This window comes from Mastigoproctus giganteus, chromosome 10 (genome assembly GCF_048544385.1).
Source record: "Mastigoproctus giganteus isolate SK-2022 chromosome 10, ASM4854438v1, whole genome shotgun sequence".
NCBI classification, from domain to species: Eukaryota; Metazoa; Arthropoda; class Arachnida; order Uropygi; family Thelyphonidae; genus Mastigoproctus; species Mastigoproctus giganteus.
Genome location: NC_143584.1, coordinates 112,044,167 through 112,066,600, shown reverse-complemented (window position 1 = coordinate 112,066,600; position 22,434 = coordinate 112,044,167). Strand labels below are relative to the sequence as shown.

Here is a 22,434-nt window from a genome sequence, read left to right as displayed (position 1 = left end):
CTTGTATAAACAGTGGTCAATGATCACTCAGTCTGCATGTTCACTGCACATAAAAATGTGCATACACTTTGAATATTTGCTACATTAGCAAATTTCAGCTCTGTATCTATGAGTGCCATTTGAAATGTTTCTGACCTGAGTATTAAAAGGTAGTGGTACAGCAATAAATATTTCTGTACTTAATGTGTAACATTTCAAATAGTAACCCACAAAGTTTCATGCAGTTTCAATAATGGCCTTTTTTAATTACAGGTCCTGAAGTCAACAAAGTTGTGTGAAGGATGAAAGATGGACAAAATCAGTCACCATGTAGTCATCCAATATTTGGGGAAAAAGGATTAATGCCAAAGGCAATTCATGAGCTCATCGTTACAACATTGGACGAGGATGCCCCTTCCTATTCCATGGTTAAGAAGTGGGCAGCAGAATTTAAATAAGGGAGGGATAGCCTGCAAGACTTGCAACATCCACTGCTCCAGAGGTTGTTGACAATGTGCATGATCTGGTTATGAGTGATCAGAGTGACAGTTTGGTATATTGTCAGTGTCTTGGGCATTTCATCTGAACATGCATTACTATGCGTTACACACCACATAATAACAGAGATTCTTGCTATGAAAAATGTGTCAGCACGATTAGTCCAAATGTTGTTAACAGCATATCAAAAGTGCACAAGACTTGTCTAAGTCAAGTAAACATTTGCATTGTCTTCAAGCAGATCCAACAAATTTCCTTGCAAGGTTTGTGACCAAGCATGAGATTTTGGTCCATCACTTTCAGCCAGATGCAAAGGAACAATCAAAACAGTGAACACAGCTCTTCTCCCTCTCCCAAAGAAAGCCAAGTTCATTTTTTCTATTGGCAAGGTAATGGCATCAGATTTTTGAGATGCTGATGGAGTGTTGCTTGTGGATTACCTTCAGAAAGATCACACATTCACAAGGGCATATTAGACAGACTTTGCAAGGTGTTTGCATGAAAACATCAAAGACAAATGCAGAGGAAACTCAGCAATGGAAGCTGAGTGTCTAGAAATTAGGCATCAACTCAGCGTTCTGATGCGCATCTATGAGAGCTTGAGGTGTAGGGTAGATACTCTCAAAGAAATTAATATGAAGGGCCTGTCAAGCTCTCAGTTGTCCAACTCGACACTAGATCTCACTCTTGTGCATCAGGCAACACAGCGGCAATCTCCAAGGCGGAATGCACTGGTCCCACAGGAGTTAGTTTTTGTTGGTGACTGTATTGTCAGGGAGATGGGTAATATATTGTGTAAAAACAATAGATGGAATAGGACCAGGGTATGTCTGCCAGGGACAAAAGTTGATGATGTTGTAGAGCAGATATCATCTTTTAAGGGGCACGAATGACATTAAGAGTAAGAGATCTGCAGAATTGTGTTGGCATGTTGGCACCAATGACATTAAGAGTAGGAGATCTGCAGATTTATTCAATAAGTACAGGTCAAAGTTGAAAAAAAAAAGGCGTGAGTTAGGATTAAATTTGAAAGTATCTGCAATTCTGCCCAGACACAATGGGAAGGAGTATATGATGAGACCCTTGTCAATCAGTTTGGCCCTGGAGGGATTGTGCAAGGCTCATGGGGTAGAATTTTTTTTCAGCGTGGTCTATGCTTGTTGACAGGAGAGACTGCTTCTACAGGGATGGGTTATACTTAAATAGAAGGGGTGCAAGAGTATTTGCTGATAGTATCGAGGCAGCGTTAGGTGGTCAGAAAACTGATAGCTTGGGGGGATTTACAGACTGAAAGGTTAAAAGTAGCCGCAGGCAGAGGTGAAGGTGATTCTTGCACTACTTCTATTAGAATGAGCAGCGGCCTGGAGCAAGGGATGTTGGGATTTTCAGGGACCAATGGCAGTCATCATGAAACTAATAAACAAATAGGATGTGTTAGGGTAACTAAGAATAAGAATCGGTGCATGTATACTTGCATGTACACCAATGCTAGAAGTATAATATATAAATTTGATGAATTGGAAGTGCTGGTTAAGACATCAAAGGCGGATATTGTTGGGATATCAGAGACGTGGTGTCACACAGATGTTAGGAATGCAGAATTGGAATTTGGGGAGTACAATGTGTACAGAAAGGATAGACAGGATAGGAAGGGAGGGGTTATGCTGTTAATTAAGAAAAACATAAAATCAAAGCAAGAGCATCCAGTTGATATAGATGGATAGCAGAATGTCGAGTCAGTTTGGTGTGACATAAACACTGGGAAAGCAAAAATGAGAGTAGGAGTGTGTTATAGGCCTAATGACCCAAATGAGTACAACGAATAATTGTACAGAGAAATAAAGTGGGCTAGTAAATCAGAATGTCTTATAATGGGGGAATTTTTAACTTTTCAGATATTGACTGGAACTTGTGGATTGGTCACTCGCACACTAGCAAGCCTTTTGTGGATGATTGTTTTCTGGAGCAGCATGCATGTTCGAGAGGCAACCAGAGAGGGTAATACTCTTGATCTGGTTATCAGCAGTGATAATTTGTGTATTAAGAATTTGCAGATAGAGGAACCACTAGGTGGCAGTGATCATAGTGTACTGATGTGGGATTTACTTAAAGATATAATTACCATCAGGGGTAAATGAAAGGGTTTTTGCTTCTGTATACAAGACTACAGTGGTCTCAGGCAGTTTTTAAATTCAGTACAGTGGGACCAACTGATGATATTACCAACAATAAATTCTAAGTGGGAAGCATTCAAGGAATTAATCGTGGAAGCTACTAGACTTTTCTTAGCTATTAAGAAATATTGTTTGAGGTTTAGGCCTAAATGGTTGTCAAATGAACTTATGAGACTCGTGGTAGAGAAGAAAAATGCATAGGATGCATATAAATTATCAGGTGACAGTAGTCTGTAATCAAGTCACAAAGGAGATTAGGCAAGTGAAGGCAGATTACAAGAAATCTTTGGCAAAGAATGCTAAGAAAAACAGCAAGGATTGCTTTACTTATATAAATTCTAAAAGGAAGGGGATGAATAAGATTGGTCCACTTGATATTGATGGTTCGACTGTTGATGATCCTGCTCAGATAGCAAACAAACTGAATGAGTATTTTGCATCTGCATTCACACATGAGGAGTTATTAAGAAAGGAAAATGCCAGAAGTTTATTAAATTGTAACAGGGTGCTTAACGAATTTGTAATAATTGAGAGCAAAGTGGAAGAGAAATTGTTGAAGTTAAACATAAGAAAGGCACCTGGAGTGAATGGGTTCTATCCAGTTATATTAAAGGAGGCAGCAAAGGAACTAAGCAAACCCTTAGCCATAATTATGAGGGTATTTTTGGACTCAGGGGAGGTCCCCATGGTCTGGAGATGTGCAAATGTATCCCCAATTCGCAAATGGGAATCACTGGTTAAAGATGCATTGCAGGATCATCTAGACAGGACAGCAGCAATAATTCAGACACAGCATGGGTTTGTTAAGGGAAAGTCTTGTCTGACAAATTTTATTGGATACTGTTATGTGGTTACAAAGGAACTGGATGCAAAAAATAATTTTGATATCATATACTTGGATTTCAGGAAAGCTTATGACTGGCACTCATGGAAGACTACTGTGCAAATTGGAGCAGAATGGTATTAAGGATAAGTTGCTACAATGGATAAAAGGGTGGTTGAGTGGGAGAAGACAGATAGTGGTAATCAGTGGATGCTACTCTTCGGGGACTAATGTTATTAGTTGAGTCCCGGGCCCACTGCTGTTTTGTATATTTATCAATAATATTGATGAAGGTATATCAGGCGTAGTGTCGAAGTTTGCAGATAATATAAAGGTTGGCAGGGTTGTTAATGACAGTAATGGCAGTGTGCTACTGCAACAGGATCTAGAAAATTTGGGCAAATGGGCTCAAAAGTGGCAACTGAAATTTAACATTGACAAGTAGAAAGTACTGCATATGGGTAGAAGTAACTCCAGAGAAACACACCAACTGTGTGGTACTACACTTAGGGTGGTAGAAAATGAAAAAGACCTGGGAGTAATTGTGCAGTCAGATATGAAGTTTTCTGAGTAATGCAGACAGGCTGCAAGAGCATGCCATGGGGTTTTGTCAATGACACACAAGAATTTTGCTATCAGGGAAAAGGAGATGATTAACCCTTTGTATAAGGCAATGGTCAGGCCACGCCTTGAGTACTCCGTACAGGTCTGGAGGCCTCATTTTAGGAAGGATGTAGATTTGCTTGAACGTGTACAGAGTAGGGCAACAAGATTGGTGAGGTGAATGTAGGGTCCTCACTATGAGAGGCTTAAGTTCTGCAAATTGCAGCGGCCGGAGACTAGGCACCTGTGAGGTGCCTAGTCTCTCTGATTGAGTATAAGCATGCTCAACCCTTGAATGGGTTGAGCATGCTGAATTCTGTTGGGATTCTTCCACTTGCTCAGATTACAAACCTAAGGGGGCATAAATTCAAATTGAGGAAAGACAGTTGTAGAATAGATGTGCGGAAATTTGCCTTTAGCCAGCAGGTGGTTAATTGCTGGAACAAACTTCCACTGTCATTGTGGAAGTAGTAGTAGTGGTGGCATGTGATGCAAGAAAGCATGTGTATGAGCTTATGCAGCATCAGCCAAATTAAGTTGATAGCTTAAATAAATTCGAGGAACTGGACAAAATTTTAGATGGATTGGTTGTGTGAATTTTTTAAAAAATTTATTTATTTATTGTAATTTTTTTATTATTTTTATTTTTATTTATTATTATTATTATTATTATTATGTATTTATTTTTTTTTTTTGGCTGATGCTACATAAGCTCATATGCTTGCTTTCTTGCAACACATGCCTCTATTACTATTACTCGTTCCACCAGGACAATGCACCTGTTCACAAGTCTGTCTTTGCCATAGCTGCACTGCATGAGTGCAGTGCAACCATGGCAAAACCTTCAAAACCTTGGACCATATTCCATACTCACCAGATTTATCACCTCTTTCCTAATTTAAAAAAATAACTGCCTGGCAATCATTTTCGTGCTAATAATGATGTCATTGTTGCAGTAGATGCATTCTACAGTCCCAAGAGAAACTTTTTTCGCAGCTGGAATCAGTGCATTACAGCAAAAGTGTATTGACTCGAAAAGGAACTATGTTACCAGACTCCTCAAATAATCCCTTCATGCTCGGGCCATGAATTCTTCAAACGCCTCTCATAGAAGCACGAAATACAGTTCAGTATGCTGAGCATTTATCTTTCTGCTTATCTTTTAATTATAGGACATCAGATTGGATGCCAGTTAGAAATAGGTATATAGAATACACAAAAATTTTTCGCTTAGTGTTCTTTTGAGGATTACTATGCAATTATACCCGTATGACAAATAATATGTCAAGAACAGTATGATTATAGGTATTTTTTTTTGGTGGCATCAATAGGGTATGGCAGATGTGACCTCTTGTTTAGATACCAGTTCAGTATAGGTGTCAAGTGAAGTTAAAGAAGTGCCCCCAAATGATCGAATAATTTATTTTAAAAATTATGATTGATTGTTATTAGCATTAGTCATTTATAACGCAAGGAAACCCAGGCACCTCCGTAGCCAGGTGGGAAGGAGCAGCAGTGCGTAGCACACTCTTCTTGATTAGAACGGGATTCGAGCCCGTCACCACCAAATACAGAGGATGCGGAAAGGTCAGGGAATGACCACCGCATATCCTGGAGCAATATGGCCTTAGTTGCTAATGCTCCTAAAAACCAAATAACAAACAAACAAACAAGCAAGGAAACCCAATGTGTTACTGCACCAGCCACAAAAAAATAAAAAATAAATAATAAATATATAAAAAAATAGTAAAATAAGTTCTTTTATTTGTTTGTTTGACTTCCTCATCACGTAGATATTCAGTTGACCTTTGAATCTTACCAAGCTGTCAGCCTCAACCACCCATGGAAGCAACTTATTCCAGTAATCAACAATTTGTGGTTAAAAGAAAATCTCCCACAGTCAATCTACACTTCCCCTGGTTTTGTAGTCATATACTCTTCTTTCAGAGCTTAAAGCCATATACACCTTAGTGAGATCTCCTGTAAGGTGCCTAGTTACGAAGTTCTGTGGCCTACATATTCAAAGTCTTTCAACACATGGATGTCCTTTTGCCAACCTCTCTAGGCACATTGCCCTTCTTTAGAGCCTTTCAAAAGCTCAATTTCTTTTTCTTTCTTTCTTTCTTTTTTTTTTTTTAGGTGTGATCTGTATACTTAAACACAATATTACAAGTACATTCTTAAAAATACCTTATACAGTAGGATTTATGGGTATTTTATTATCTAAATTGTTATAAAAGCCTGTATCTTTTGGATAACAATTTAATAGTAATAATAATAATAAAATTATTATTATTATTTTATTATACATTATTTTATAATCTAATTATAATTAATTGAAATAAGTTATATTATAGTATAATTATATGAGGAGCATTCCAAAAAGTTTGTTTTCTAACCTACTTCTAGTGAATATGATTATGCAGTATTTTTTTCAGCAATTAGTACATTTTGTTTGTCATCTGTTTAATAAATCCCAGTTTAATAGGACCAATCTGCTTTTTTTTTTTTTTTTTTTTTTTTGCAGGTGAATTTGTGAACTAAGGAGTAAAAATTTATGAAATGGAGAAGAAAGAACTATGGGTGGTGATAAAATACCTGCCTTTGAAAGGAATGTCCTCACAGGATGTTCATGCTAATATGATGCAGACGTGGGATACGGCTCCTGCATATTCCATAGTTAGTGGCATTGAGAATTTCATTGTGGCAGGGGATTGTGCATTGATACAAATTGTTCTGGACAACCCTCCACATCCACCACTGAGGAAAACATCAACCATGTGCATGACCTAATGACAAGACAGACAAATGACTGTTAAGTGTATAGTTGAGTCTGTAAGCATTTCAATCAGCAGTGTCAACTCAATCCTGATGAAATCTTTTAAAATGAAAAAGGAAGCTTGAGGACCCATGAATGTTGACAGATGAAAAAAAAAAAAAAAAAAAAACATGCCATAAATGAATGTGCATCACCAAATTGAACATGCTTTGTGAGGATCCACAAAATTTCTGGGTTTTTTTGTTTCATTGAATGAAACATTGGTTCATCGTTTTGTTAGTCTTTGACCAAAGACTAACAAAGTTTAATGTGGACACATCCATATTCTCTACCTCCCAAGAAGTTCTGTGTTGCTTTGTCATCTGGCAAGGTGATGGCATCAGTTTTTAGAGGATAAGGTGACTTTGTTTTAAGCCATCAAAGAAAAGCAGCATGGAAAACTATGAAAAGGTGTTTTGCTCCTTCACAACAGTGCACCCAGTTACACTCCCAGATTATGACTACCACCATACAGACTGCAGGATCTCAGTTGCTTCGGCAATTACCCTGTTCTTCAGATCTTGCCCTTAGTGACTTTTATTTGTTCCCCAAAACTGAAGGATAACATCAATAGGAAGAGATGTGTCTTCAAGTCTGAGGTGGTTGCAGCTGTGGTGCTTGGTTGGAGGACAAAGATAAAGATTTTTTTTTTTTTTTTTTTTCCCCATTAGGATCAAGCACAAGAGCATCAATGGGAAAAGTGCATTACATTGGCCAAGGGCTGTGTCAAAAAATAAAAAGGGAATCATAATTGTATGGCTTTCCTGTATGTGTTAGAATGCAAACCTTTTGAACCACCCTCATATAATGAAAGATTGATGAAAAGCAAAGATGTAAATTTTATATTTGACTGCAGACACCAAAAATCTTATTACAATACTGATTTTATAGCACTGATCTTGTTACGAAGCTAGCAATAATTATATTTATAGTAGAAGCTTGCTTGGCTGAGACAGATTTTTCTGATGGTAGCTCAGATAACCAGATGTCAAGCTAATATGGAATAAGGCTAAATGAACTAAGGTTTGTTTAGCCTTAGTTCTTGCAGAAATATTACATTTTTTTAATATGAGGTAGGGAGAAAATGTTTCAACATGTTGATACATGTTGTTTCAAGATAGACAACAATGTAGAAAAGCTGTGATGATGGAAAGGTTATGGCAGCAGACTTGCTGTCAGATCTGCCCAATGAAACCTGTCACCAATAGTTCGTTACAAATTTTATCAAAGTAGTGGCAAGACATTCTTGCAACTACATAAAGGAAATTGGCAGGATATATGCCTGAGGGTTGAGATTAATTGCTGATAAGGTGTTGCTGGTTTTTTCTTTTTTTTTTATTAAGGTGTGCTATTAACACATTTTATAGCACACCTTAATAAAAGATAGCAACACTTTTATCAGCATTTTGAACTCAGAACTGCGTATATTAATTTGGATTATGAAAATTTAAAAATTTGTGTGATTTCCACTGAATTTTTCAAATTTTAAAGTGTTCCACAGTATATCTTCATCCTTAATTTTAAAGACTGTAGTATTACAGGCTCCTAAAGAAAAGTATTCTGAAGTTTGTTTCTGTTGTTGTATTTTGTTTTTCTCTTTTCAGAATACAATTACCCAAACAACCACTACTGTGACACAGACTGTTGCTGATACTGATGCTCCCATAGAGACTTTAAGTAGAACGGTTTCATCTGTCATGCCACTTTCTTCTAGTTCATCTCATGTTCAGCCTCCACCTGCTCATACTAGACAAGATTCAATTGCTATTGTAACAGTGACAACACACAGTGGCACGACATGGACTATAACTAGAACTACTTGTTCGAGAACAACATCACGGCCTGAAACTACCATTTCACATCATGTTGCATCCTTACCTACAGACACTGTCAGTTCCAGTGCTGCTTCACCAGTTACCATAGTTAAGATTGAACCTCGAATTACTCAGTCAATAACAACACCTATATCTAAAGTTAGCCATTCTCATCAACCAAAACAGAGTTCTTTTTTGCATCAAGTTGGGTTTCCTGTTCCTGCTTATGAAGCTGCTGTGGTATGTTAAATTTTTGTTTTCAGTAATAATTATAAATATTATCTCTATAATATTAAAATTCATTTTTTCTGACAATATTTTTAGCAGTGGATGGTCAGCATGGAAAGTTGTGGAGAGTAAAGCACAGTCAGTGTTTAGTCTGTACTATGCATGAGGTGAAAAATCAGCATATTTTTCAGTGGATTATTAATTTATTTTATATATTTTTCTTTTTTTTTTATGAATCTATCCAAATAACTTTTTCTTTTTCAATCTTAGCATAGGGTGAGAAAAATTTCCAAATTTGTTCACACTTTAAAGTTGTGTTAGTAAAATAAAGGTAGTCTGTTATTATTTTTTTATCATATTTAGCATCAAACTGTTGGAGCCATTCTGAGAAAGCAGTTTGTTGACAGAGCTGGGAAACAGGTTATGTGTAAGAAAATTGCCTGCTGCATAACAGGCTGCATTTTATAGTAATATTGATAATTGATCTCCATGTCAGTATAGGGGACCCACACTTTGTTACTTGTTGAAAATGTTTGGGTTTATGAAAATGTTTTTGTCAATCATATGAATTTTTTAAAGGCCTTTTCACTCAAAGGCTGCAGTTAAGCTGGTCACAGGTGGAGGGTTTTTCATTCTGCTAAACATGCAGACCATCCCATATGCTTCTACAGATCTATATCAGAATTTATATTCTGGTTTTGTAATAAGTAATGAAATAATCCTGTTAAATTGTGTGATAGCTTAGATAATTAATATTCCAGTATTTGATATCTTTAATAAGGTATTCTTCATTAATATCATTAATATCTTTGTGCATGAAATATTTTCAAAAACAATTAATGCACAAATTAAGGACCGTTATTACTAGGGTTCGGTAAATTTGTTCAAGATCTAGGTGCCACCTGCAAAAAGTTATTTGACAGAATGGGGAAGGCATAGGTGGAAGCTCTCCTCCTCTAGTCACATAAGATGAAAATATTTGTGTTTGCCTTGCATGCTTGGCATAAAATTCATACAATACCAACTTCTCAAAGCAGCCATTATCACCCCCCCCCCTTTAAACTAATATGCTAGCTTTTATACTGCTTAGTTGCTCTAGTGACACTGCTCCTGCCTCCCTATGGCAGGGCTGGAAACCTGAGAGAAGAAATCTGCTCCTTAAATCTCCTTTTAAAGTAAGTTTGCTTCAGTTATAGTAAATTCTGAGAATGAAAACATTTATAATGTTGATGAGATGGGCTTATTATGGAAAGCATTACTGAGAAAATCCCTAGCCACCAGGTTTTAAGATGAGAAAGGAAAGAGTTAAAATTGTATACTTTATCTGGGTTAAAATATCTGCCTACAGTCCTATGGTATTGTACTATTTAGGACTAATGCAACCCAATTACGAGGGGGGTTAAAGGAATGGTTGTTATGCATTTAAATGGAAGTTGTACTTCCATGCATTGCTTGACTAGACAAAATACATTATTCACAGGTTGGCATGTGTTTCCTAGAAGGGACTATCCATTAGCTGATGAGAAGCAGAAACCTTCAAAACAACTATCCTGGCATTGTCTGATTTTTTTAAATGTAAGTAGATTTTCCTGCTCAGGTGATGCTATACAATTTAAAAGGATATTAATAATTTAGGCAGAACTGTGGATAAGAGTATTTGACTATCTTGAAATCTTCCTTCAAATTGATTGTATTGATTTTGTCAATACAATCAATGTTTATTCCTGGCATATCTTGGTAAATGTTACTCATCTTTTGACAGATTTCATGGAAAAGTTCAGAGAAATGTAAACAGTTCCTCTTAATATCTCTGGGACATTTGATTGTACTTGGCCAAAAAGACCCAAGGAACCTTTCATATTATAGTCTGCCATCTAGTTTTTGCAATTGAGTAACCAGGTTTCACTTTGACTGCTCACTGTTGCATTTGGTGGTGGAAGGCTCATTGTCTTCTGACTTCTCAACTAATAATGAAGTTCCCCAAGGTTCTGTATTTTTGATCTACTCTTTCCCTCATGTATTAGTATTAGCAGTGGCCACATGGTGCAAGGTAACCTATAGCTTATGCTGTATCAGCCAAAAAAAGAATAAAATAATAATGAGAAGAAAATTTAAAAAAATAAATAATTAATAAAAGAAAAGGAAATAGACAACCTATGCATTTTCCTCCTCCCATAGGTAACCATCCAGCTGACCTTTGAATTTCCCCAACCTGTCAGTCTCTACCACCTGTGTAGATAACTTATTCCAGTAATTTTTAACTCACTGACTAAAATAAAACTTCCTGCAATCCATTCTAAACATCCCCCCCCCCCACAACTTGAATTTATGGGCCCTAGTTCTAGAATCATTTATAACTGCGAAAATTTCATCCTCGTTCAATATACTTATGTCTCTGAGAGCTTTAAACATCCCAATCAAGTCTCCTCTAAGGTGCCTATTTTCCAAGCTCTGCAACCCATATATTTGAAGTTTTTCCCCATATGGATGCCTTTTTGCCGATCTTACTAGGCGAGTTATCCATCTTTGGATCCTTTCAAGAAGCTCAATGTCCTTCTTTAGGTGCAGTCTCTATACTTGAACACAGTATTCCAAGTGTGGTTTTATAATAGCCTTATATAATGGGATTATGATGTCCTTATCTCTATTAGCAAATGTTGGATAAATCATCGATAGGACACCATGTGCCTTCCTTGCAACCTGTCTATTAATGCTTGGAGAACTTCATGTCTGACCATATCATAACATCCAAGCCCCTTTCCTCCACTACTGGCTTTAGTTGAACTCCACCAAGTGTTTAAGTTATTTTGGGGTTACTGTTCCCCAGGTTTAATACCTTACGCTTTGCTAGATTAAAGCATAGCTGCTGTTTTCTTGACCATCCCTGAAGTCTATCTACAGTGATCATTAACCACCCTACCAATCTTTACATCATCTGCAAATTTAGACATCACATCCTCTATCCCTTCATCGATGTCATTTATCAAAATCAAAAACAACAGTGGTCCTAATACTGATCCCTGGGTATGTTAATGATCTTCTTCAGTTGATTGGAAATCCTGGCCATGATAACACTTCATTCTGCCTTCCAGTTCCAAAAACTCTGCTATACATAACCCCGAACAACAAATTTTGGGTCATATCTTGTTATGGGCATGAAAGTAAGTTTACTTTATAGATTTTGCTAAACATGGAAATAGTGCTTTTTTTCGTTGAGCCTAACTCCTCTTCTCATAGTGCATGTCTATCCCACTTGCAGAGAAAGCAACAGTACTTAGTGCAATCCTAATAAAATGGCAATTACTTTTAAATCACCACATATCTGCCACTAATACTTCTGATAGTGTACACCTAAGAGGATGCTCTCCATGTTTGCATATGTTTCTTTTTTGTGGATAGCATGCACAAGAGGTATTGAAGGCAGCATATTTCCGTTGTGTAATAACACGCCCTTAAGGCTAACCTTAGAAGCGTCTATAGTCTCCATTCTTCGGGAACATGCCTCATGTTCATTACTGCCATTAGACAATCAACATCCTTACAAATGATAAGTTCATCTTCTGTTTGTTAGAATTTATCATAGTCTTTATTTTGGGTACAAAATATTGTCGCTTTCACAGAATGATCTAGAACAGCGTTTCCCAAACTGGGGTTTGCAAAACGGATCCTCTGGAACTGGTCAAATTATTCGTTCTATGTATAGCAAATTGATGATAAATAAAGTTATTATTATATATTTATGTAAAAATAAGAATAAAGTGAGTTGTTCTAACATAAAACTTTGAATTTTCTTTTCAGAAAACCGAGTGTTCATACACATATACATATACAGAGAAACTTATGCATATACAGTGGCGGACAGAAAAACTGCATCACTTGTGAATTTTGAAAATAATGTGTTTTGCTCTGCATTGTGGGTTGCAGAAATATTCAAAATGCATTTGTTAGATGGGTATATATTTCTGTGAATGAAATCCAATAAAAAGACTCCACTTGATATACTTAATTGCTATAAATATCTTCCCAAATGGTAAAATGCATAATTAATGGAAATATGAGAAATAATGCAAATGGCAATCACGAAAACCAAATATACATTTTATTGTATTTACGTGTACAAACTGAAAAGACAATTTCGTGGTACCACACCCTTACAATGCTCTCCTGCAGCTGAATCTTACTTGTTGGCTTCTGAGCAGTTTTAGACAACATTATGTACCAGCAATTTTCAATAGGGTTCAAATCTGTACTTGCCAGGCCAGACCAACACTGTAATGCCACCATTTCTGAGGTATGACTGCACCTTAAGGGAGGGAAAAAAAGAGGGAAAACACTGGTGGAATTATGTTTTAAGCCTTGTGAGACAAGAAGACAAACTCATCATTAAATCAAAATAGCATAAAACTTACCAGTGTTGCTGTGTGGCAATGTGCTTGAGTCCTGTTGAAAAATGCAGTTTTTGACGTCTGTGTGGTGATCTCTTATAACAGGTTTTAAGCACTCCTCCAAGAGTGCAGTGTAGGTTTCTGCATTCACCGTTCTGTTAATGAACTTAATTTGTCCTACCCCTTTGCTTGTTATGCATCCCCAGACCATCTGACTGGTGAGGAACTTTACAGTCTGTGTTATGCAGTCAGGATGGTATGCCTCCGATTTTTGTCTTCTGACATATCTCTTCCCATCCGAGCCATGCAGGTTGAATTTCGATTCGTCAGAAAAGCTGACGGTGTCCCATTGCACTTTTGTCCACGAAACATTGGTTTTGAACAAAATGACTGTAATCAAACAATATCTTATACGTTTCACTACAAATATTACTTTTTTTAAAGTGATGCAGTTTTTTTGTCCGCCACCTGTAAATATAGTTGAATCTCCATATAACGAAATCAAAACTTTAAAAAATGAAAAGTTCTCTTGAAAAAATTTGTTAAACAGAAATTTCATTATAAAGAAATATGATCTTTTCAACAATGAAACATACTAAAAATTCTGAAATATAGTGAAAGATGGGAAATAAATCAGAAATAAGTGGGAATGAATAAAATTTCTAACATTTTAAAACAATTAATATATTAATACATACATATTAAGAAATGACTACTTACATGATGATGCACACAATGTATTAGTATACTTTTAAGAATTATGTCATAAAATATTTAGTTATTTTTCGTTATACACTGGGCTTTACTGTACATAGTTCATAAAAATATTTTTGTTTAAACACTCAAATATATTTTCTGTTGCATTTTCTTCCCACTGAAGGCCTCGATGCAAAGTTTCAAATGCTGCCAACATTTCTTGTTTGAAGAGCTTAATATTGCCCTCATTTTCATCCAACTCATCATCGATATTGTTATTAGTTCTTTAAATATGCTCCAAAACGTTGGACTCACTTGGTTATATTCAGCTACTATGCCATCATTATCACCTCCTAAAAATTCATCAAGAACAATTTCTCCACTGATCAAACCTCGCTTGGAACTCTTCCCAAGATTGCTCAATGCCTTGTAGTAGTTCATCCCTCTCATCACTTTAATTAGCGATTTAGCAAAACCTGCTTTTGCATAACAATTCTTAATTGTTGTTTTCATCACATCTTGACTCCAGACTTTGCAAATTCTGATATCCACATCCGCAAATCTATAACAGAATCTATAGATTGATTGGTTTCTATTCTCAGTATAATTTTTCTCAGTATGCACCTTCGGTAGTGCATTTTCAAATTCTTGACAATCACTTGGTCCATTAGCTGCAGTTTAGGCATGGTATTCAGAAGGAACAAAACAAGCTTTGCACTTGTAAATTTCGAAATCACCGAGTGAAGGTGGGCATGGCAATTGTCTACAGGATTTTTCTGTTTTCTTTCAAAATTTAAAATCCAAAGTTCAAAAATTTCACTTGTCATCCAAGAGGGTTTTTTTTTTTTTTTTTTTTTTGTAGTTGTTGGCGCATCGGCTTCTGTGGCCATAATGCACCTCCCAAGGTTTTTGCAGTATTTTGATCCAAGCCCGAGGCGGGATTCGAACCTGCGACCTTTGGGTTGCCAGGCAGCCACTTTACCCACCCGGCTAGCTCGGTTGGCAGTTTTTGTTGTAGACCAACTATAATGACTTCACTCCTTTGAAAAATTGAGGTTGTTTACTTTTTCGTATTGCCAAACACTTCAGTTTTTCATTACCAGCCATATTTGCACCAACCAAGAGTGTAATTCTCTCCTTACTATTTTTACCACCTAAACATTTATAACCTTTAAAAGTCAGTATCTTGTTTGGCAAACATTTGAAAAATACACCTGTTTCATCAATGTTGAATGTCTTTGAGCTCGTAGTCCTCCGTAATTTTTTTCAAAACTGTTTCTTTCCAATGGGTACAGTCTTCTTTGATTGCAAATCCACTTTCATAAGAAATAACTTTTTCGAGTAAGCCATGGCACTTTTAAATTTGTCCAGCCAGCCAGAACTGGCTTGGAATGTTTTATACCCTAGAAAAGATGTGTATTCCCTATCCTTTTCTTTTATTAACATGTTGACTGCTGTGTCGGCCCTATATGTCTGACACCGTTACGTTTTTCAGGCGCCTCGTCGGACATATATTGCTGACACCCACTGTTACAGTGGGAGCTGCGTCGGCTCCCACTGAAACAAGTCAGTATCCAGGAATTAGACTAGATGGAGCTTCTGATAAGGGAGGAACCTATCTTTAAAATGTACCTTGAAGGAAGAGCAAGTAGCTTGGGAGTGGAGCGGAGAGCTGGTTGGAGGATTCGCCAGCACATGGTGTCCCAAATGTTGGGCCCTGAGATTCTTCTTGCGGTCATTTTTACAGTGAAGATGAGTCTTCTCTCATGCATTAATCCTGAAATCCTGATTAACTCCACACTTTGGCCATCGGTGTTGTGTGCTGCTGTGTATTGATTATGAATATATTGATTACGAAATAAAAGAGCTTTTTTATTGTAAATATTTTATTGATCATTCACAGATTTTCATAATAGAAGAAAAGATACAATGGATTTATGATAACTAAAGTAAGAGATGTATACGTGCGAGTGCAACGTATCTAAATATCTCTGTAAAAAAAGCACCGATTGATGTACCGATTTTGTAGTTGAAGCGACATATGCAGCTGTTAGGGGAACCTAATAATGGAATGTAACAAAAATGCAAGATGAAAAAAGAAACAGTTGACAAATATTTGTATTGTTGCAATCATACTGCAGTAGTAACTTCAGGAAACATGATTTTGACGTCATACTACTCAAAAATTCTAAAAGGTTAGAACTCCAGACATTGTCGTATACAGTTATCATCGTAAGGCGAGGCATGACGACCAGGTTTTTAAGTTTTTTTTAGATAGACCTAGGAATGTTTTACACATTCACTTATATGCATGGTTAAGGGGGTAATAAGCCGCATCTGTCCACCCCCTAAATCCGCCCCTGAAATCGAGATATCATACCAGCCACGAAAAATGTGTCACACGTTCTAATCACACTACCAGTAGTGCGAGCGTGACAAGTGCCTCTAGTGGAAGCCGCGGATAACATCACTTCCATAACCGACCAGATTTACTCGGTAGAAAGTCGGAAAAACTGCGAGCCCATTGTTAAAATATTCACAGCTCACCACTGGATAGATCCCATCCACCCCAGGAGCCTTTCGTATGTTTAACTTCAACAATTTCTCCTCCGCTTTGTTCTCGGTTATTACAAAATCATTAAGCACCCTGCTACAATTTGATAACCCTCTGGCATTTTCCTTCCTTAATAACTCCTCATGTGTGAATGTAGATGCAAAATACTCATTCAGTTTGTTTGCTATCTGAGCAGGATCATCAACAGTCAAACCATCGATATCAAGTGGACCAATCTGATTCATCCCCGTCCTTTTAGAGTTTATATAAGTAAAGAAATCCTTACTGTTTTTCTTAGCATTCTTTGCCAAAGATTTCTCGTAATCTGCCTTTGCCTGCCTAACCTCCTTTGTGACTTGATTACAGACTAGCTTATATCTGCCATAGGATTCTGTGTCACCTGATAATTTATATGTATCCCATGCATTTTTCTTCTCTGCCACGAGATTTTACTCTGCTACAGATTTTATATAATTTTCAGATTTACTTGAATAGTAATAGTAATCGTTATACCAGATGGTAGCTGGTATAAAAGTTGTCTTTGTACAAGGTGTGACCTTCATTTAGCATTAGCATTAGTAGAGGCATTTGATGCAAGAAAGCAAGCTTATGCAGCATCAGCCAAAAAAAAAAAAAAAAAAAACCACTTTCACTTCACCCCTCTGTTCGTTCAAAATACCTGTCCAGCTGAGCCTTAAACTTATTTAGGCTAAAAACCTCCACTACAAGGGATGGAAGTCTGTTCCACCAACCAACCACTCGCTGGCTAAAGGCAAATTTCCGCACGTCTATCCTACATCTGTCTTTCCTCAATTTGAATTTATGCCCTCTCAGGTGATTATTCTGAGCTAGAGGAAGAATCCCATCAGCATTGAGCATGCTCAAACCATTCAAGGCTTTATACACCTCTATCAGATCACCTCGCTGGTGCCTAGTCTCCAGACACTGTAATTTGCAAAACTTAAGCCTTTCTTCATAAGAGCACCCCTTTGTTCCATTCACCAATCTTGTTGCCCTTCTCTGTACTCGTTCCAGCACCTCTACATCCTTCTTGAAATGAGGCCTCCAGACCTGTATACAGTACTCTAGGTGTGGCCTGACCATTGCCTTATACAAGGGAATAATCACCTCCTTATCCTTGCTAGAAAAATTCCTGTATATCATTGATAAGACACCATGAGCTACTCTTGCTTCCCGTCTGCACTGCTCAGAAAACTTCATATCTGCCTGCACAACCACCTCCAGATCCCTTTCATTCTCTACCACTGTCAGTGTAGTACCACAGAGTTGATACATTGCTCTGGGGTTGCTGTTTCCCATATGTAGTACTTTACATTTGTCAATGTTAAACTTCATTTGCCACCTCTCAGCCCATCTGCTCAACCTTTCCAGATCCTGTTGCAGTAGCCTAGTGTCAGTAGTGTCCTTGACTACCCTGCCAACCTTCGTATCGTCTGCAAACTTGGACGTTAAGCTTGATATACCATCATTAATATCATTTATAAATACAGAAAACAATAATGGACCCAATACTGAACCCTGGGGGACTCCACTAATAACATTAGTCCACGATGAGCAGTGTCCATTGATTACCACTCTCTGCCTTCTCCCCCTCAACCACCCCTTTATCCATAGCAGCAATTTGCCTCCAATGCCACACTGCTCCAATTTGTGCAGCAGTCTTCCATGTGCAACAGTATCAAAAGCCTTTCTAAGATCCAAGTATATAATATCAAAGTTATTCCCTGCATCCAGTTCTTTTGTGACTGCATCATAGTATCCAATCAAATTGGTCAGGCAAGACTTCCCCTTAACAAAACCATTCTGTGTCCGAGCTATAACTGAAGTCTTGTCTAGATGATCCTGCAATGCTTCTTTAACCAGTGCCTCCATTAATTTTCCGGGAACAGAAGTTAAACTAACAGGTCTATAATTACTTGTGTCGCCCTTTGATCCTCCTTTGTGAATTGGGGTCACATTTGCGCATCTCCAGTCCATGGGTACTTCCCCTGAGTCCAAGGAAGCTCTCATAATTATGGCAAAGGGTTTGCTTACTTCCTTTGCTGCCTCCTTTAATATAACTGGATAGATTCCATTCACCCCAGGTGCCTTTCTTGTGTTTATCTTCAACAATTTCTCCTCCACTTTACTCTCAGTTATTACAAGATTCTCTAGCTTACTGCCAGAGTTGAATACACCTCTGGCATTCCCCTCGCTGAATAACTCCTCATGTGTGAATGTCGATGCAAAATATTCATTTAGTTTGTTAGCTACCTGAGCAGGATCACCAACAGTTGACCCATCGATATCAAGTGGACCAATCTGATTCATCCCCTTCCTTCTAGAGTTTACATAAGTAAAGAACTCTTTGCTGTTTTTCTTTGCATCCCTTGCCAAAGATTTCTCGTAATCTGCCTTCGCGTGCCTAACCTCCTTTGTAACTTGGTTACAGATCAACTTGTATCTATGTGTCACTTGTATTAACAAGTGACACATAGGCTTCTGTGTCACTTGTTAATTTGTATGTATCCCATGCATTTTTCTTCTCTGCCATATGTCTCATTAGTTCACCTGACATCCACTTAGGCCTAAACCCTGAACAATATTTCTTAGTTGGTATGTAAAGCCTAGTAGCTTCCAAGATAAGTTCTTTGAATGCTTCCCATTTTGAGTTTGCTGTTGGTAACATCATCAGTTGGTCCCACTGTATAGAATTTAAATACTGTCTCAGTCCATCGTAGTCGCCTTTACGAAAGCAATAACCCTTCCCTTTACCCCTAATGGTAGTTACCTCTTTGAGTAAATCCCACTTCAGCACACTGTGATCACTGCCACCTAGTGGTTCATTTACCTGCAGATTCTTAATGCATGAAGAATCACTACTGATAATCAAATCAAAAGTATTACTCCCTCTAGTTGCCTCCCGAACATGCTGATGATTTAGAAGTCCTTGCGATAACTCCTCGCAGACCTTTCCAGCTAAACCTACAGATTTTATATAATTTTCAAATTTACCTGAATAGTAATAGTAATCGTGGCATGTGATGCAAGAAAACAAGCGTATTATTTATTGCAATTAGTTTTATTGTAGCATGTGCCATGTGTGCAATGAACTAATCACAAACGACCCTCATATGTATGCTGTAATAGCGTCACATGTATGTGGCTGTCGCGGCATCTCAAGAAATGAAGTGACCTACTGGGCCACATTGGCCACATATATGCGACACAAAAAAAGACTTTTTTGATATTTTAAGCGAAAAAACTGCATAACACTGACATTTCAATATTTCTTTTAGAATTACTAATCAAATTATTTACTAAATATTTTTTGGTCCTGGGGAATTTTTTTTCTTAAATTAACTTGACAGTCAACATGTTAATGACCCTGATATCAGCACATTTTGATCTCGAATCAACTTCATCCACTTAAAAACTGCTTGATCTACATCTTCACAAAGGCATAATTCCGCATGCTTCTGACTGGGTCCCATTTCCTCAAACATTTTTAAAATTGAAACACAGTTTTTCAGAATGGTTAACATATTACTGGCAGGAATACCAAATTTTAAAAGAATTTCTTTTTTTTTTTTTTTTAACACTTTGATATTCACTATTAAGAACTTCCACTTTTTTCACTACACTCAAGAATTTCCTCTTGGACACTGTAAGGTTACTTGCACAGTATCTAAAACAAAACTGATTTAGGGACCTACCATGGACCATTTGTACCTACCATGTAAACAGAGACAGGTGAAATCTAGCAAAAGTGTAGTGACTCATTTCTTCAAAACAACAGATGAATTTCCGAGATCCCGAAAGGAAAATCATTTCTCCTAATTCTCTGATAGGATGCTTAAGTCAGGACCATACTTACACTTCTCAAGGCCCGAGGCGCCAAGCTCTTACGGGGCCCTCTTTAAAAATACCAGAGGTCCAGTGCCCAAAAAGGAAAAACAATTATTTTACCCATCTGTTTAAGCACAAACATTGCAATACAAAGATCGCTTTAAAAATTTGAGGTTAGAGAGGCCATGCGAGGCCCCTGTCTATGGTGAGGCCTAAGGCCAGTGCCTCATGCCTGTTTATAAGTACGGCCCTGCTTACAGTAGAAAACAGGTTGACCAGAGCCAATGTCTGTGTCCAGAATATGCCCTAATCTTTGCCAATGACTGTGGACACAGATAGCAGTTAACCAGTGCAACTTCTCAGTACATAAGTAGTGTATAAGTTTTTCTTCTTCTTTTTAGCCATTGCTGACCCACTGCTGGGCAAAGCCCTTGCCCATAACCTTCCCTCCTTTTCTATCCCGTGCCATGGTTGGCCAGTTTCCTCCAGCAGGGTTTTACAGGCACCACTACATTGTAGAATGTTTTAGCTCTTGATTCATGGTTCTTTAGCTTTATGGATCATTAGCTTTTTCATAGATCTTTAGCTTTAACTCCCTTTAGTTTTTAAGAGCTAATGGGATTAATTCTTAATCCTTTTACCTCTTAATTTGTGCTTTCTACATCAGCTTTATTACCGAGAGGCCAGACGTGTGAACAATGCTTACCCAGGTCTGTTGAAATCAGTTCTTTATATGGAAATTTTCTTTGTTATACAGAAACTATTTTCAAGTAGTGACCAAGGGGAAATCAAAAAGTTCACTACATAGAAAAATTCGCTATATGGAAGTTCGTTAAAGAGAGGTCTAGCTATGTATATATATATATATATATATATATATATATATATATATATATATATGTATATATATATTTGTGTATATATATATGTGTATATATATTTGTATATATGTGTATATATATATATATATTTATAATTATTGATAAAAAAGTAAAGAAAGAAAGTTAAAACGACAATAACTGTAACTAATATGTAAATAATATTTATTATTATTATCACCTTTCGATTTATTTATATTCGATTTACATTCGGCCTATACTGGTTTATATTTGGTTTAGATTTAAATTACTTAGCATATATTGATCATCACAGAAACAGAGAACCTCTTGTCGTTTTGTGCCTTCATTCTGGGTGGTTGGCCCCAGTTGAAGTCATCTAGATTGTCGGTAAAAAGCGATAATAATTTTTTTTTTTTTGCGTTTTCTTAGGTCCCTGATGGTATTATTATTGGATTGATTTGCTTATTCTAATGGTTCTTTATATTACCCTTAATATTGTGTATATATATATATGTATATGTGTGTATATATGTGTGTGTATATATGTGTGTGTATATATGTATGTATATGTGTGTATATATGTATGTATATGTGTGTGTATATATGTATGTATATGTGTGTGTATATGTATGTATATGTGTGTGTGTGTGTGTGTGTATATATGTATGTATATGTGTATATATATGTGTGTGTATATATGTATGTATATGTGTGTGTATATATGTATGTATATGTGTGTGTATATATGTATGTATATGTGTGTGTATATATGTATGTATATGTGTGTGTATATATGTATATATATGTGTGTGTGTATATGTATGTGTGTGTGTATTTATGTATATATGTGTGTGTATATATATGTATGTATATATGTATATATGTATATATATGTATGTATATATGTATATATATATATATATGTATGTATATATGTATATATATATATGTATGTATATATGTATATATACTATCATTGAAATATATTAAATAAAGTTAAATTATAATAAAATGAAGAAATAATTAAGCATTCATTAGAGGCAGCGACATGCAATTCCTCCATATGAAGCTGAAATACATCCATTATTTTAAATTAAATAAAACATAAGCCAGTAGTATGGCAAAAACTGTAGAGCGAAAATTAACATAAAAATAACCCAAATAAACAATCGAA

The 22,434-nt window shown here is 36.7% G+C and overlaps 1 protein-coding gene across 1 annotated transcript in view; it reads left to right on the top strand.

Moving 5' to 3' along the window:
* spen (spen family transcriptional repressor split ends) overlaps positions 1-22,434 on the top strand; it is a 575,365-nt gene that overhangs the window by 472,461 nt on the left and 80,470 nt on the right. The window contains exon 16 of the mRNA XM_090382996.1: positions 8,500-8,949. Within this exon, the coding sequence (XP_090239122.1) occupies positions 8,500-8,949 (450 nt within the window). The remainder of the gene's footprint in view (positions 1-8,499; positions 8,950-22,434) is intronic.